The sequence below is a fragment of the Glossina fuscipes genome, unplaced genomic scaffold (genome assembly GCF_014805625.2).
Source record: "Glossina fuscipes isolate IAEA_lab_2018 unplaced genomic scaffold, Yale_Gfus_2 3, whole genome shotgun sequence".
NCBI lineage: Eukaryota > Metazoa > Arthropoda > Insecta > Diptera > Glossinidae > Glossina > Glossina fuscipes.
Genome location: NW_023998417.1, coordinates 12,819,266 through 12,836,612, shown reverse-complemented (window position 1 = coordinate 12,836,612; position 17,347 = coordinate 12,819,266). Strand labels below are relative to the sequence as shown.

General features: G+C 33.9%; 2 protein-coding genes across 5 annotated transcripts in view; one reads left to right on the top strand and one right to left on the bottom strand.

Moving 5' to 3' along the window:
* Positions 1-276: 276 nt before the first annotated feature.
* The window catches only part of LOC119634334 (RYamide receptor), a 121,568-nt gene continuing 104,497 nt past the window's right edge, over positions 277-17,347 (bottom strand). For 3 of the 4 annotated variants that reach the window (XM_038028412.1, XM_038028413.1, XM_038028414.1), the window contains 4 exons: positions 2,184-2,252; positions 1,727-2,031; positions 594-685; positions 277-503 (listed from right to left, as the gene is read on the bottom strand). In XM_038028412.1, coding sequence (XP_037884340.1) covers positions 418-503; positions 594-685; positions 1,727-2,031; positions 2,184-2,252 — 552 coding nt within the window. In that variant the 3' untranslated portion in view covers positions 277-417. The remainder of the gene's footprint in view (positions 504-593; positions 686-1,726; positions 2,032-2,183; positions 2,253-17,347) is intronic. The other variant, XM_038028415.1, reaches the window with a different exon arrangement.
* LOC119634348 (leucine-rich melanocyte differentiation-associated protein) overlaps positions 5,020-17,347 on the top strand; it is a 100,977-nt gene continuing 88,649 nt past the window's right edge. Inside the window, exons 1-2 of the mRNA XM_038028432.1 lie at positions 5,020-5,592; positions 9,724-9,876. The gene's annotated coding sequence lies outside the window, so the exon portion shown is untranslated. The remainder of the gene's footprint in view (positions 5,593-9,723; positions 9,877-17,347) is intronic.

Sequence of the window (17,347 nt, the reverse complement as noted above, 5' to 3'; positions counted from 1 at the left end):
CTCTCTCTCTCTTGTATGCTTTTTTCTATCACTTCGTATTCTGCCACATTATCGATTTTTTTAATCGCACTAACTGCCTTTGAAGCAACCTACTAGTGATGGACCTTTTAACTAATCCCGAACTCTCCATTTTCTACTCAGTATGTGTGTGTCAGATTAGAGAAAAAAAAAAACAAATAACATCAAACAATAAAAAGTGTATTTATTTTTGCAGAGGTTCTAAATTTGTACATATCAATTTTAATTAAAAATTTGGTTTAGAAATATTTGGTTACGCAGAATAAAATGGCATCGTATTTACATAAAGTATGAAAGGGAAAAGTGCGTAAGTCAAGCACTTGCCAAAGTTTCGTGTGCGTAAATATTAACTTCGCTGGGTAGTTGAGGGGAACATATTTTCAGAATGTTCTTTACATGCTAGCGTTCGTTAAGGGGTTTCTGCTCTGCTTCGTGTCGCTCAGGCTTTATCGTAAAACCGTTGTTTCCGCAAATAAAGATTGACTCTAAAAGAAAAATTGAAATACATTTCTGCTTCAAAAAATTAAGTATACCTTTAGGTGACTCTTTAAAAAAAAAAAATAAGAAAAACATACCGTTTGCATCGAGTTCGTTCGCAATTTTCGCCTGCTGCTGATGTAGGTTGTGCAAGTGTTGACACGTTGCAGCTGGAATGCATCGTCGATTCCTAAATATGGTGAACGAATGATATTCAACTAAAGGCGATTGTCTGTATGTATACTAGTGTAGTAAACACGACTGCTTAACGCTAGCATTATAAGTAACGTAAACAAAAAAAAAAAAAAAAAAGGAACTGGTACGCACATACGTATATTATATATATTTTAAATTTAACTGGTGCCAGACGAAGTGCTGCATTTTGTGATTTTCCTTTTCTAAGGAGCAATAACAAGTAATGTAGAGCCCAGCAAGTAAGAAGGGGAACCATTTCTTACTAACGGTTGCCGTGAAGCCATAGCTTTAGCGAATAGTTGAAGGGATAATACATTGCGATCGGACATACATCTCCCTAGTTGGCAGCCCAACCCTCTTTCTCCCGTTCTTTCACCCTAATCATAATTGTGCTTACACTGTGTGTAATATACCTACAGAGGGCATCGCCTGAGTAACCAATCAAGAAAAAACATGAGAAGTAACACACAAGGTGTTGTTTTGTCTTTTCTTTGCTTAAATGATTCCCTAAATTTTTAATTAACTATCCCAAAATTCAGTGTTACATAGCACACTATGGTTGCTTGAAGGTTTAGTTGCAAGCATGTCGTGGAAAAAAGCAAAAGCACTCAAATTTACCTACCATAGTTTGCTACAGGTATGGAGGTATTAATGCGGAAAAGTGTCAAAAAGTCGCACAGATTTGGAATCTCTGGTTTTAGAGAATTGCTTGATTGCTTTGAATAATGTAACATATACTTAGGAGCAATCAATATTTTGGTTTTAATAAATCAAATCGGGCAAGCATGAGTGATTGGGCTAAACAGCATGCATAACATTGAAAGCATTTAGTTAAGTCAAGATGAACTTATGACATTATTATCAATACAATTAGCGATGTGATTGAAATGAATATTTATTTTATGTATTTTGCTTGGGAAATAATACCAGTTTATTTGCAGCATGCACGCAAGTGTTTTAGCTAACGAAACGATTAACACTTAGATCATGTTATTAGTGACAGAAAAGAACTTAAGCAAAAAAAATATGGAGGCACCTAATGCGTATTTTAGGTTTCCTTATTAGACCACCAACAATATGATGTTTGAATTTGAAGGTCATCTCACCGGTAGCTTCGTAACTTCGGTCGTCGCGTGAATGAAAAAAATGACGTAAGCAGCAGCAACGTCTTAAGCCGGGAACTCGATGGATGATTTGAAGAAAACCGCCACGAAAACGTGCATTCATATAACAGTAAATGATGGGATTGTAACAACTGTGTGACATGGCCAGCCAATGGAATGCAAACCAAATATACGGCAATGGACCCCATAAACGAAACTCTTCATCGTTTAACAGCAGCTGTCACCAAAAATGAAATTAAATTAAATCAACAAAACACTCTGGAGCAAGAAGCATGAAAGCAATTTTAAACTTTTTTTTATTATACCGTGGAAGGGTCATTAAGTTTTACAGTAGGAAAAAACAACTACTTACACGCTCAAGATACTTACAATAAGTATGTTAAATGGCAGCCAGCACATGGTGAAGACTATCACGACAGTCACCATCATTTTAATCATCTGCAAAGAAATGCAAAAGAGATTTAAAATACAGATTAAAAGAGATACTTAAAATTGATTATATGCGAACGTGAATAGTGAATAACTTTTCGTTTTACTACCTAAATGAACGGGAGTTAATTGTTTCTTGTGGCGTACTTAAGTGCTTAAATCGAAACTTTCAAATTTATAACATTCTTTTTATTATATTTCATCTATTGCTTCTCGCTCGAAACTGATGGTTCTATTTAACAGCAATCTAGACTATCAGTGCAAGTATTAAAGTGTCATCAGCTTCTTATTGTATGTTTAGACTCTCATCTATTGTCTTTATAGAGAAAAATGTCGATCGCCAAGGTGAGTATCATTGCTTTAGATTGTTGTTTGCCACAACTTACAGTAGCGAACAGTTGGTCAATTTGACCTTTACTTTTTTCAAAATATTGATATTTGTTATAAAAAGATTTTTCTTTTTTTTTCTTCTTTTTTTTATTTATGAAACGAGGTTAAGTTGTGAATTAACCGTTCAGATTACATAATGTATAAATCGCTTTATTCCGAAACATATGGAAGTTATTTAATCAATCAATCGATTATACGTATTGTTTTATCTCTATTGCCATTAGGTCGAGAGGGGTTTAAATTAAAGAGAATTTTTTTATTTTTCTTTATTAATTATAACAATTTCATAAGCGTGCAATGATGGGCTTTAAGGCAAATGCTTTAATTGCAAAGGTTTTAAACAAAACATCCCCGCGACTTAGTCTTTATACGTTACCGCGGCAATGTAGTTTGCCGTTTGTAATGCCTTGAAGACCATTCCCAAGGAGCTTATGTTGACCATTTTTATTCCTGGTGATCCTCGCTTTGCCTCACAAATGCAAACCTATAACAAGTTAAATGTTTACCCAATTCTAAGGTAATTTTTATTTAAACCCAATCTTATCTCCGCAGCTGCTTTTTCCCTACTAACTGATTACTTTTTCCGGTATCATTGCATATACGATGTGGACACTTCCTCGAATGGGATAAATTAAATAAAACGAGCTCTTTTCTGGGCTGACTAGACTACTGGTGTAAATTTTCTGCTAAATATCGACAGGCAGGATTAAGCGGTGGGGTTAAAGTCGATTAAACTAACTAACCGTCTAAGTAGTCCAGTTGATAACTTAGGTCATTAAACAGGATGACTGATTACGTGGTTCAACTTCTATGATGACTTGACTACTTGAACAGACGAACAATCTGCATACACTAGATTCCTAAAATGACTTATAAGTAAGCAAGTAAGTAAGGTTGGCGATCGAAAAACTAGCTTACCAAACGTTTAACTAAATGTTTAATCGTCTGAACAAAGAAACTGATAGATTAGAACATGGCTGGTTTGCTGGCTAGACAAGCCAGCAAGTTTGAATTGCCGTTCGAAGTTTTTCCAAAAGAACTCATCATAAAAAGAATCGGAATAGTTACTTTCTCATAAGGGTAGATTTTTGATTCCCTCTCTAGCATTAGTACAAAAAGGCTTTTAATTTAGCTCTCACGTTCAAAACGCTTTTGGAAACCATTTGTACTAAATCTTAGCAAAGTATCTTCTTTGGAGATTGTAAGTTGGATTTTTTTGCTTGCCATGGTCGTGGCTTCTTGCATTTGCTTTGAAACTTTATCAAATAAGCAGCTGTTTGCATCACTTCGTAGTGTAACCGGTCTGTTGCACGGCAAAGAGGCATTCGTGTGGATGGACAGACGAACAAATAACGACTTAAAATCTTTTTCTAATCCATAATATATAACTGCATCCTCAAGGGCTACTAATGAATACATCTGCATGTTGCGAAGGGGAAAACAAATCAAACATGTCCGCATTTTCAAGTGGAGGATATAAGAAACGGCAAAATTACTTGGTATATATAAATGAAACAATACGAATAAATATTACATTACATTATTACACATTCTACTCTACAAAATCTTGGAATTGAGGTGCATGGGTGATGCTGCTCTCAGTTACAATTTTTTGAAACTTAAGAATGGAATTTTCTTGCTATTGTTTTGTATGTTATATGCTTCAGGATAATTGAATAAAATATCTTCAGTTTTATAGCTATACAACAAAATGTGGTCGTAAAAAATACATTGTATATAACAAATTATTTCCATACCATTACCATGAGCGTTACTAGAGGCAAAATATGTTTAGAGCAAAAGTATCGTAAAAGAGCGCACGTAATTCGGGAGAAGGGTGGGTGAAGTGCAAATTTAAAAGCAAAGAACACGAAACACGTGAAAAGTTTAGCAAGAAATTTATTTACTCAACCTTCCCTACATGATCAATAAGCAAATTGGATAAGGCAAACTTTGATTTTTTTCCATTTATTAAAAGCTTTCACAGTAGTATAGGAGAGGGTGTTTATAAATAAAAAAATTCATTTAATATGTTGTTTACTTTTTTTAAAAACAAAAAATTTATCAAGAACCATTATTTTTACATTATTTTCTTATATAAGTTTAAGAAATGCAGATGTAAAAAGAAAAGTTTGCCTAATGTATTGATACCAACCAAAAACAAAAAACAAAAAGATCAAACAAAATCAAAAAAAAGTAACCGTAACTAGTTTGTTCGCAGCGAGCACATTGTCAAACCAAGTAGATATGCATTTACTCTTTTACTTATACATATAATAACAGAATTAAGAATTGTTCGAGCATTTAAGCAAACAAAACAATCTAAGTTCGAACGACCATGCATAAGTAATGAGTTATGGGTATGCATTAGTTGCGTATAATGTTTGTATACAAACAACAAACACATGCCTGCGGTCGCATCAAATCTTTTTGTGTGTTTCACGCAACCATGCTCATGCCTGCTAAGTACATATGTGACGAAATTCTCCGAACATTGCTTTCTTATGAGTAATAATATGCTGTGTAAAATAATTTTCAAAGGCTCCTGAAACGTTTTTCAGAGTAAATAAAATAAAATAATTATAAAATATTTAAAAGAACGTAAAGATTTATTGATTAAAGCATAAAAAAACGAATACAAAGATATGAATATCGCGACTTGAGAAAAATAATTAATAAAAGTTAGCAATGAAGTGTTTTTTCTTTGTTTCGGGAAATCGGCCATGAGCGTTCGACACGTCGTTGATACACTTCGTCGCAGACCACTATTATGATTAAACAATGAAGAAACTCTCGGTGGTGCTAAGATGGTCTTAGCAAGTTTTCATTTTATTTTTTTAATTTGTGATTTGCAAACATAATTGGAGGCTACCGACAATAGTTAATGCTTTGTTTGCTATAAATGTTTTCCCATATAATTGTTTGTTCAATTGATGTTACGCTAAATATATGCATATACGTAAGTTTAACTTGTACATCCTTTATGCGAATATATTTGAATTTAATATTTATTGTATTCAACACAATTATTGTCTTGTAAATGTTTATATGACTTTAAATTAGTGTAGTTGTCAATATTGTTAAACATGCAATTTCTTCGAAAATTAAACTCGAGGCACGTACGACAACATCACATACATACATACATACATACGTTGATGCCTGCTTGTACGGGCTGTGTGTATCGTGCCAACATCGCACACACAGGGTTCGATGATCACCATCCATCAATTACGAACACAATTCACACATGGGAACGCATGTTGATGTGCTCTGATCATACACATGCATACATACATATCGTTAAATGATGATCAAGCTCTCGTTATTGTTCAAAAGACAGTTGACTGTAAAGTGTTATAACATACATGCAAACAATTTTCATAATATTTTTTTTTTCTCTGCTACCGTTACGACGGATTACGGATTATTTCCAAGCAATAATTGTGGCGGCAGCCGAAATAAAATATAGATAAATGAAATGTTGATGATGATTCATGTGACGAGTACATGCGTGCGAAACAATATAATAATCTCTGCCAGCAACTAATAAACTATGAGTCTATGTTCGTGTTATTGGGTAAGGAGAAAATCTATTGTTTCTTTGATGATGTATGCATGCATACGAAGAAAGAAAAGGCAAAAATTAAATCAATAGTTTATGTACTTTCACGATATCTCCTTGCATGGGGGCTGTCGCGTTGTAGTCCGCTTAAAGAGTAAAAACTTACATTCAATCGGTTTATTTTCAATTATCGCATATTGAGAAAAAAAACAATACAATTAAATAAATTCAAATATTAGCCAATTATAATATCATTATAATAAAATACACATTGCATCGCGTATTAAAACCAATTTTCCTTATGCACGTAAGATCCCGTGGCTAACAAAAGATATCAAGCACATCTTGATTGCTGCATGCGTGGAATAGTCTTCGCTAGTACAAAAAAGAGAAATTTTTGAAAAGCTTTATTTTTTCCTTTACTACCATGAAAACCTACTTTCGGAAGTAGTTAAGTGTTCAACAAGGTATTTCAAAGCCTACGCGACTGCCTCATGCAGTATGTGTTTCTAACGTGACTCTGAATATGATACTTGGCGGCTATTATTGTTCTTTTTCGCTCGGTTTTTGTGGATGGTGGCGAGATGTCGGGAAGAGTAGAAAGCTACTGCTTCATGATATAGTCTTTTGCAAGTACTCCTTGCTAGGGAAAGCACCAGTTTTTCTTTATAGTCAGTCAGTCGATTTTCATTTTCATTTGGATTCCATCATTATTGTTTATTTATTTAGTCAAGCACATACATATATATGTAAAAACAAAACAAGTCCACTCAACGTTCACCCTTTCTCATAATATTACCAATTATGTTAATGATGTATTTGCAAGGAACAATCGTTAACATAAACGCACATATTTGCTTTCAAAGCACAAAGAATTCGGACGTAGTTTTTCGAGCGTAAACTTTCAAGTTTTTTTCACAACAATTTGTTGTTTGTTTGATGTGCACACTCAACCAATTAGTGTAACTTTTTGTGCGTTTTCTTACAAACATTTTTAATTAAAAAATGTAAACTATGTATATGTGTTCTGCGAATAAATCTTTCTTATTTTTAACATCCATCAATTTTGTAATTAGTGACGCAAAGAAAGAATCAATGGAGGCAAACTTACTTTACTTTATTGGGAATGCGTGAAGAAGAAAATGATTTTTTATCATTATTTTTATTTATTCACGTTTTTTTTTTCAAAACAAATTTACTGAAAGTGACCTTTATTACAACGACAACAAAAAAAAAAAGACAGAAGGCTTACTGCCTCCTTGTTATTAGATGCACAGCGGGGAATTAACAGGTATTGTTTTTACAGAAGCGATGAAATTACTTCCAAAACTGTTAATAAAAATTCATCAGCTTGCGAAAAATTTATAGTAAATAAAAAAAAAAAAAAATTAAAATAGTAATAAAAAAAGGGGGAGAAAAATATATTTGCGTTTTATTAATCATAATTAAAAAGGTCTTTTGTAATTTTTTCTCTTTCGCCTGACTTTTTAAAACATTTACAAGAGACAAACAAGTTCTGCTCAAACGATTACAACGGCTGAAGGCATCTGCTTGAGCAATGAAATGTGATATCATTTACTTTTACGCGTGCAATATCCGCATCCAAAGTTTTTAATGTAGGGTAAATTAAGTTCACAAAAGGATGTATTTTTTAACGTAACAACGATTTACATACACGCGAACGCCATATATATGTATATTTATATATATATAGATATATATCAAAAAGACGGTTGGATTTCTGCGAAGGGACACAATTGCTTCATAACTTCATTCAACGCAACAGCAACGAATTGTAAGCGAGGGTTTTTTTTTTGGTTTGTCTTTCTTCTTAAGGTTAACTCTTCAAAAGTTATGACGAAAGCAGCAGAATTGCTTAACGATCTCAATAAAAGTACGCGATCACGGGGCATGGAACAGTAAACTGCCAATAGTGGTTTCAAAAGTTTTAGCTCGTGAATGATAGAGCTTTAAAGAAGGAAAACCTTGTTTAGGCACTGTTTGATTAATCCGAAAATGACCCGAAAAGGTACACACTGCTCGAAGAAAGTCTCAACGAAACTGCTAACAAAGTAGTCAATTTCGAATGCAAATGCTTCCTTATTCCATAATAAAAATATCAGTCCACATTAAACCTTCAAAAGTCAAAAAAAAACAATTTATTTGAAAGGCTTATTACGAACCGAATTCAAGATAACAAACAAATGAATTGCTGACGATCTGATTTCTCATTTCAGAAAGGGTAAAAAAACGCTTTAAGCAATGAAAGTCAAAAATAAATATTAAAAAATACTTAAATGCTTCATGAGTATGTAGGCACGAGAATGAACCTATCCTCTTATCCTAACCTATCCTGTGTTTATTATCAACTGTTTTTTATTAGCTACGTACATGTAATCTTTCATTGATACGATAAAAGCATTGACGCATGAGTTTTTTCGCATTTTTTAAATTTAAATACGTTGTACGTATACTTTTATGATGATTAAAATTCAATTTGACGACGTCGACCTCATACATAGTGTAACGCTTCTTACACTCAACAACCCCACACATATATCAAATGATTTGATTATTTTTTCTTTAAACATAGAAAGAAAAAAGAGGACTATTTGTTCTTAATCCGAAATCGATTTTCAGTCAGTACCGTTATGTTTATCTGACTATCCGCCCTTTCGATCACCTGCGTGTTTTTTCTTCGGTCTGCTATTACGATAAAGTAATGAAAGATAACGTATAGAGAAGACACCCGGAAAGGCCAACTCTTTCAAATGATCATAAACTTGGGGGGAGTTCATTTTGCCATGGCCGTGTCGTCATTCTATATCAAAATTATGATTCAAAAATAAACATTAGCGTTTAGTAGACATGAAAATTCAATATAAATATAATTTTTTAGTCTCATATGGCCATTATAACAAAACGTGTAGTTATTGTTGCTCATGGTATTTTTTTTTTATATCATAATCCAATGATTGCCCTGGATATCAACGATGTTATTATGCAGTGTTTTGATTCAATTTTTGACATAGTTTCGCTTATAACGACGCATGTACATCACGTTCGTCGCATTATATTAATAATGGAAAGCAAATGTTGTATAGTTTTTGCAACAGATTTGATGAGAAAATATATTTTTGGACGTAATCCAAACAGCTTTGCTGATTAACCATTACCGTTAGGAAAGCCATCCAATTAATCATATTTTTTTATTTATTGCCTTGAAATGCTGCTTAAAAGCAAAAATCGTAAAAGTGCCAACTGAATGATTGAGCTTTCTGGGACATTTCATGCCATGCATTCATAGGCAGGGTGCGTAGCTAAACAATACTAATGAAGTTTTCATTACAACAATGTGTATGTTATAGAGATTGCTGTCTTCTTTTTTGCAATCCGAATCCACCGTGAGAATGCTTTACTAATTTCGAGAATCTGCACTTTGTACATGAGAGAATACAACAACAGATCGATCAATAAAAAACAAAATTTCCAACAAGTTTAACTTTGGCTTTCTGTTACTTTCAGATTTGCTCAAGTATATCTGTTTGTGATGTGATTAATCGAATCAACCAAACGATGAGATGAAGACAACAGCTTGCTTGATCAATGATCCCTAAAAATGCCATTGAGCCTGAGCAACGTTATGATCAGAGGACCTTATACTTATACAAAACTCAGGTAAGCGTTTACTTTGCATCTCAAACATTTTCATCGATTTCGTAAAAGCTAACCTATCTGAGCTACATGATCGACTGCTTTCAATCCCTGCATGCCTTGTATCTTATATTATACGCTTTAGCTTTTTAAAAACAGAAAGGAAAACATAATCGCCTCGGTTCAAAAATGTGACGCCCAACACGTATGCTTAGGGTTTTTAGTTGTATGCTAGATTATCAAGATTCAGTTGCTCGAGGCACATTGTAACTGGCACCGCATATATACCCCGAATAGTGTGCCATATATGTATCATAAAACACATTTTCGAGAAACAGCCAACGTCTCATTAGTAATTGGAAAACTCTAAAAAAAAAAAAAAAATTATTTCCCTGGCATCGAACTCACGGGAGTGAATGGAAAAAATGTTTTTTCTTCCTGCGCAATTTTTCAGGCCATTATCATGGCTCCAAATCGAAGTCTAGGCAAAAGGAGAGAATGAGAAATGATTTACACTATTTAAGCTGATGATAACACAGCCTCCGATCGCTAGCTCCGAGCGCTTCGTCCACATAACTGTTTAACTTTAAAAAATGAAATTAGACTCCAAACGAGGTCTTGGCTCGTCTAAGCCCCTTTTCATCGGTTTGGTATCACACACATCTATGCAAAAATATTCGTTAGTCTCATTCAAATGATATGAAATATTCCTCTCGCTGCCTGCCATCGAGACTTTCTAAACCCTGACGATGTTAGCAATCCAGACGGTTTACCTCACCTCCTGTCTTTCCCAATATTCACACGTTCGGTGTTTCCCCTTCTCTCCTTGCTCTATTTATATAATCCTTTCCGTGCTTCCACGTACGGAGACATGTTCTGACCAACTATAGATTAAATTCCGAGAGATTTAAACAACTCAGGCCTTATACCATATATTTGATAAATTTCAGTTGATGGAGCATGCAAAGGGAATTGAAGTGCAGAGCGCCATTAAATCTTAAAACATTTTCGTTACTACGTTGTACTACTATGACATGTACACGCATACATACATCAGTGTTAACACGGGTATAATGGCAACCATTAAAATCGTGTACATGAAAAAAGCACTACAACTTTTTAATAAAATTCATCCTTTTTTTTCTCTCTCTCTCTCTTTTTAATGTTAACTATGAAAGAAATTTAATCCAGTTTCGTCCTTAAAATAGATTTTTTTATCTGAAACATTCGCAAAGTTTGTATATATTTTTGCTTGCATTATTTTTTTTTCTTTTCGCGTTGTAATCTTATATTCTTGTTTCAGCCTGCGGTGGAATGAAATGAACACTTTTACATATCTTTCCAGGCGAATTATGTCAGTAACACAATGAAATAAAAAAAACAGTGAAATTTTTAAAAAAAATCAATTTAAAAAACAATCTCGTCTACATTAATGTCATTGAGTTATGCGAGTTTTTAAAACAAGATATTTATAGGTATAATGCGGAAATGTCAGGACACAAGCGTCTAAAAATTGACGTAAAGTTTAAAAAAATTTCGTGGTATTTTACTATGAGATGCCACATGAGTAGATGTGCATAAATATGAGATGAGATGTGCATAAGTATGAGATTTACATACACCACCATAGCGTTTTGTTTATGCAAATCATTCTTCTTGATCGTGTAAATTATAAAATCTTTTGTGCGGAATGGGTGCAAGGATATAGGTTGAGGTCTCTTTCCCATTTCGCCACACTTCACCCTTATAAACCGAGGGCATTAACCTCTTATAAAAATTTCGAAAGTTGCGTGTCCAGCATTTCGTTTGCTTCGTCTTAAAGGCTTCTATAAGTGATGCGGCATCTGTGTTAGATTGAAAGTTAGTTGTGTGCGATTTCGGTTGTAAACCTTCCATTGGGGTTAATGTTTGTATGAAGGGCAAAAATCAACTTTTGAACTATTTTATTCCCTTATGGCCAGGACGGAAGGAAAGTGTAAGTGCAAGTGTAATCGCGAGGGGCTTGAATGTCAATTAAATGGCGGGAAGATTTTGATTTAATATAAAGAACTATTTTTTGAAACGAATCTCCATCAATGACGACAAACGGATTAGCTGCCCGATAAGATAGTTCAAAGGAGAGTTTGATGGAAACCTCAATCAGTTTATATTGTTTTTTTTTTTTTTTTGGAAACTACAAAGATAATCGAATTCAGCAACTCGTTGCTATCCGCACAAAACTCTCCAGTCGTAGAGCTTCGGAAAACTTTCTGCAATTGTGGTGACCTGATATTTGATTCATTTTTTCGCCTCTGAGGAGGAGATATGCTATGAAATTGTTACAATAATCGAGAGAATCGTCATAACATAGAATTCATTCTTTAGATAAAAGTGTAAAACCAAAAAGCATTTACTTGTTTGCCAACCTATTAATCTTAAAAGTGCCATATTATTACAGAGAAAGATCAATTGAGCAACTAAAGAAATAGTTCTACAAATAAGGGCATACACTAGCTATTGCAAGGCAACTTAATAAGCCATTCTTGGTTTCTTAAAAGCAAACCAATTGCTCTCTTAAAATCACGTACATCAGACGTAATTGTAAGTTGCAGTTTCTCGCACTCCTCAAATAGAATTACTTGAAACCGACAGATATGTTCGCCTAAGAACTTTCTTTATGTTGTTGCTGTTCGGGTCTGATTTTCTTTGATCACAACATGTTATATCACATGTTTTCAAGAATTCCACAGATTCTATACACATGCATATATATTCGCGGATTCTATGCATTCTGTATGCACGCACACAGAAGCCAATAATAGTTCATTTTCACGACCATAAGCTTCAAGCTTGAAATTTATAGTCACAACTACAGCTGTAAACATCTGCTCGCACTCAGGCTTAGTGAGGTTTGTGTACGAGGTTACGTACAAAAATAAAGCAATAAAGAAAATATTTTTTTGCGCAGATTGTACACACTAGGAAGTTAAATAATCAGCAAACACACAACAACAACAACAATAACAACAACAACAACGAAAAAAAAAAAGAAAATTTTTTTTGCGTATTTTTTTGTTTTGCTGTTTTTATTTTTTTAAGGCAAAGAAATGAAGACAGATGATGCATATTGTTGCATGGCAATAAAATAACAGCAACAAAAATGTTGGGAATTTTGCACAAAAATACAAAACTTTAGCTGTATACTACATGCACAACATGTATTTGGGCAAAAAAATTTGAAGAGAAGAGCAGAGAGATATGAAAATAAACTTTGGTTTTGTTATTGCAGCCAGTAATCCAGTCGAGAGAAAGTGAAAGTGATAAAGGAACAATAATAATAAACATCAGTCCCAGAAAGAAAGAAGCGAAGAGGGTTCAAAACAAACACATATAGAGATAAACAAAATGCAAATGTCTACATGTGTGTGTGTGTGTGTGTGTGTGTGTGTTTGTATGTATATGCTTTATATATGCATTTACATACATCTATAACCATACGAACGAACGTTTGTATCAATCTCTAGCATCTGCCGTCGAAGCGAATTGAAGATGCTCTCAAGTTTACACTGCACAGCAAGCAACAAAATTAAAGTCAAGGAAAAAGATAAGAAAATGTTTTTTTCACCAACCAAAAGGTATAGAAATCAAATAAAAATATAACTACGACGAATATCACTATGCAAGATAGTAAAATTAGGTACAAATCTGCAACATTGTTACTGATATTAGGGTCGACAGGCACATAACCATCTTAAATACATTAAAGCCTTTACAGCGGAATAAGTTTCTCCTGAGTAATGGCTTTTAAAGCCTTAAAATGGCCGATATGCATTGCTCTCTCTTTCCAGGGAAATAAGACAAGTAATATTTATGTTTTGGGCATGTCAGTGGGCAAATTTTCCAATAGTTTGTGCGCAGTTTTTCAAGATACGAAAGTTACGAAAACTAAGTGCAACAACCAACGTTGCTTTCATTCAATAGCAAATTCAGGGAAACACGCGACTAAAAAGATTATCATCTACGTTCCTTGAACAATATCTAATTGAAAGCGATGATGCAATATACCTCAGCTGTGTAGACTTCATGCTATCGCTGACTAACAGGGTCATCTCTTTCCTGTCAGGCGCGTTAAATGTCTTGTTCGCGTTTCGTTCACTATCACGTTTGTATATCGAGTTTGTTAATCAGTTTTCTTAGCTGATAGATAGAAGAATACCTGTTGCTTACTTCATTCTCATTAATTCACTTGACCCTTTATTCGTTTCTTATGGCAATTCACAAAATTTGAATGAAGTATGGAAAGATGAAATTCGGTACATAAATCCCTGCCTAAATTAAAATGCTTGAAGAAGTGAAAGCATTCGCCCACTCACCTACAGGATCCATCGTGAAAGCGATAAACGCCCAACCACATCGCAATATGAATAAATGAAATATCAATTCCAATTGGCCCAGTAACATACATCTCTGCTAATGGGTAGGTATCCAATATTCGCTCCTATTTGCACATAATTTTTTTACTCACTTGCCATGTCTTCGTTTTTTTTTCGGTTGTTTCTTGGCATTTCTCTTATTAAATGCTACACTTTATTAAAGTCAAGTGTTATAGTGTCTCTACCGTTATATCTGGTTTTTACTTCTTGTTTTCTTTCTTGACACATTATTACATATCTCTTGAACCTGCCACATGCTTTGCCGTTGCCTTTGTTTCGTTATGAGCGAAGAAAATCATTCTATAAGCAAATGTTACGATGATAAGTCTTTTCTTTTCATTGTTTGCATTAGTGTTTGTGCAAATTTTTCAAAATTTATTTTTCAGTTTTTCTTCCATACATAAATCTAATTTAGATAATGTGTAAATTTTATTACTTAACGCCGATTATGCATTTTACGTGGAAACTTGCATTTACGATTGAACTTTAATTAGCGCCGTATCAATGATTTTGTGTGTAACATGTAGCTTGAAAAGTCGAGGTTATCTTACATAACATATCTATTAAATACGAGCAAAGTTTCATTTACGCTTTTTATATATAAAGAAGAAAACGAAAATGAGATTAAATCGTAACGAATGGTTTTGCGCGCATCTGCTGCGATCGCTTATTGCGCTAAGCTGCATGCATAATATACATAACAAGTATAGAAACGAAAGAGGAATTATGTTCGACTTCAGAAGGAGTCTGTTAACATCTACAATATGCAATGCCTTACAGTTGAACTCTGAGTGATGATGTGACCTTGGGTTAAACTTATTGTTATTACCGGAGCGTTCTTCAAACGAATACAAATGAGGAAAGTTCTGACCGCACGCTTTAGAGTTGAAACGATAAGTGCCAGCTTATTACTTGCATATGACGGCGGGAAAGAGTTAATAATTTGTAACTTCTTCTTCTTTTATCGATATTCGGGGTTTTTAACAAAAGGACGAAGGACCGAAAGGCAAGCTATCTTGAATCATTGAATCTTGAAAACTGGACATTGGATATTAAAGCGATCTGCAATACGGAGTTGCATGATTAGCGTAACTTCCGCAAGGAATAAATTAGGTCTTCTAAAAACTTATTAAATAAAAAATTTATTAAATACATTTTTCGAAAATATATAAACACAAAGGCATAGGCATCGAAAATTCGATTCTAGTATAAAATGTAGATGTGTATTACATTAGTCCAAAAACTGATGCATTTGCTCTAAAAATGATTTGCATATTGGATAAGACAGGACGTGCTGCGATCTATATGCGAGGAATGATTTTTCAGAGATTGTAATGCAAAAAAAATCTTTCAAACATCGTGCATTAAACATAGGTAGACCTTTATCCTTATTCCGATTCTCTTGCAATTGAATTGTGTGTATTTATTATATATATGCAATATAAACAGAAACCGATTTTTGCGTGGTGCTTTCAATTTATATATGTACCTTCGGTTCAAGGGAAGTAATCCAGCAAGTTTTTTTGCGTGATTTGAACGGTTTTGCAATCAAAGCGATAGGAAATCTTGAATCTGAATAGGAACTGTCAGGACAACAGATCAGTTTTGCAGTAATATATGCAACGTGGGTAAGGCACCTCATAGTATAGATAGTAATATTGGAAAGTGTTTAGCTGACGTGTTACCCCCTATCGAATGCTGCGAAATATCATTTTAATAATTTGTCTCTTTTTTTTCCACCTAAGTTCCTTTCTTTCGCTGAAGTGGGCGTGTTCAAAGAGGAATCTAAGAATTTATACGTTATGTTCGTTAGTTTTCTGAATTGATCGGATGATGAGAATTTCAACAATAAATGTCCGTTAGACGGATATTTAGAGTACGTTGGCATCATATTACGTAATGGATAATATAAAAGTGATTTTTTTTAAAAAGTCACCATTTCCATTACATCAGATCATAAATTATTCCAATGTTGTACTTGTACGTTGTTACTTACGTTTATGCTGACATTTTGCATTTAATTTGAATTTGTAAAGCAATTGCAGAGTCATTTGATTGCGCGCTTAATAGATTTTATATAATCATTATCATTATCACCAATTTTCACACTTTTACCATTTACCCTTTGAATGTTAAACATGAGTTTTCGCTTGATTTGTTTGAATCGAAAGGCAAGTGTTTTTAAAAATTTTGTCACCGTTGTTTTTTATTGTGCATAATAAAATAAAAATACTTAAAACAAATTAATACAAAAAATATATAACATTAGCACAAACGCATATATCGGTTATTTGCTGCTGTTAGAGAACATAAATCGTATCGTTCATCGTTCATCATCATTACCGACATATGCGCTCTTAAACTATACATAACAAATATATATGCATAAGACATATATAAATGTATGAGAGAGAGAGAGAGAGTACTAGAGAGAGAGAGAGAGAGAGAGAGATGGACGGAGAGATATTTGCAAGTCGGCGCAAAGGTCGGCAATGCAAGGCAGCTTTACAGAACTATCAGAGATCAGAGATAGGACAGCAAAAGCAAAAAGACTGAGAGAGATAGAGTTTTACAGAAAACATGGCTTATATACAATAGATGAGTATTATGTGAGGATGTGAGAAGGATAACCACAGATCGTTGTAACAGTTTAGCACAAGGATAAGTTCAGACATTCTCCTCCTCGCTGCGGAACAAAAATCGAAGCAATTATTATTCAATTCTTCCCGCTTTGAATGGGTAATGTGGACTGGCAAGCAGAAGAGTGTGAGTATCTGACAAGTAGTTTGAGTCACAGCGTTATTATTATTGTTGTTCTTGTTGTTGTCACTGGTAAATTTTTTGTTGAAATTATGCTCACAGACTTGATGGCAAATTGAGTGTCATTGTCAATGTCACTTAAATTGTTTTTGTCGTTTGTTGTTTAGAAATTGTAGATGTAGGACTAGCCAGCAATATTAACTAAAATCGCGTACAAATTCTTAATCGTGTTTTTCGTAAGAATGGTAGGGAATATTCCGTTTAATAGTCGTGACTTGGGATTCTTAGTAGGGACCAGATTTTCCAGGAGGACCGTAGCTTGT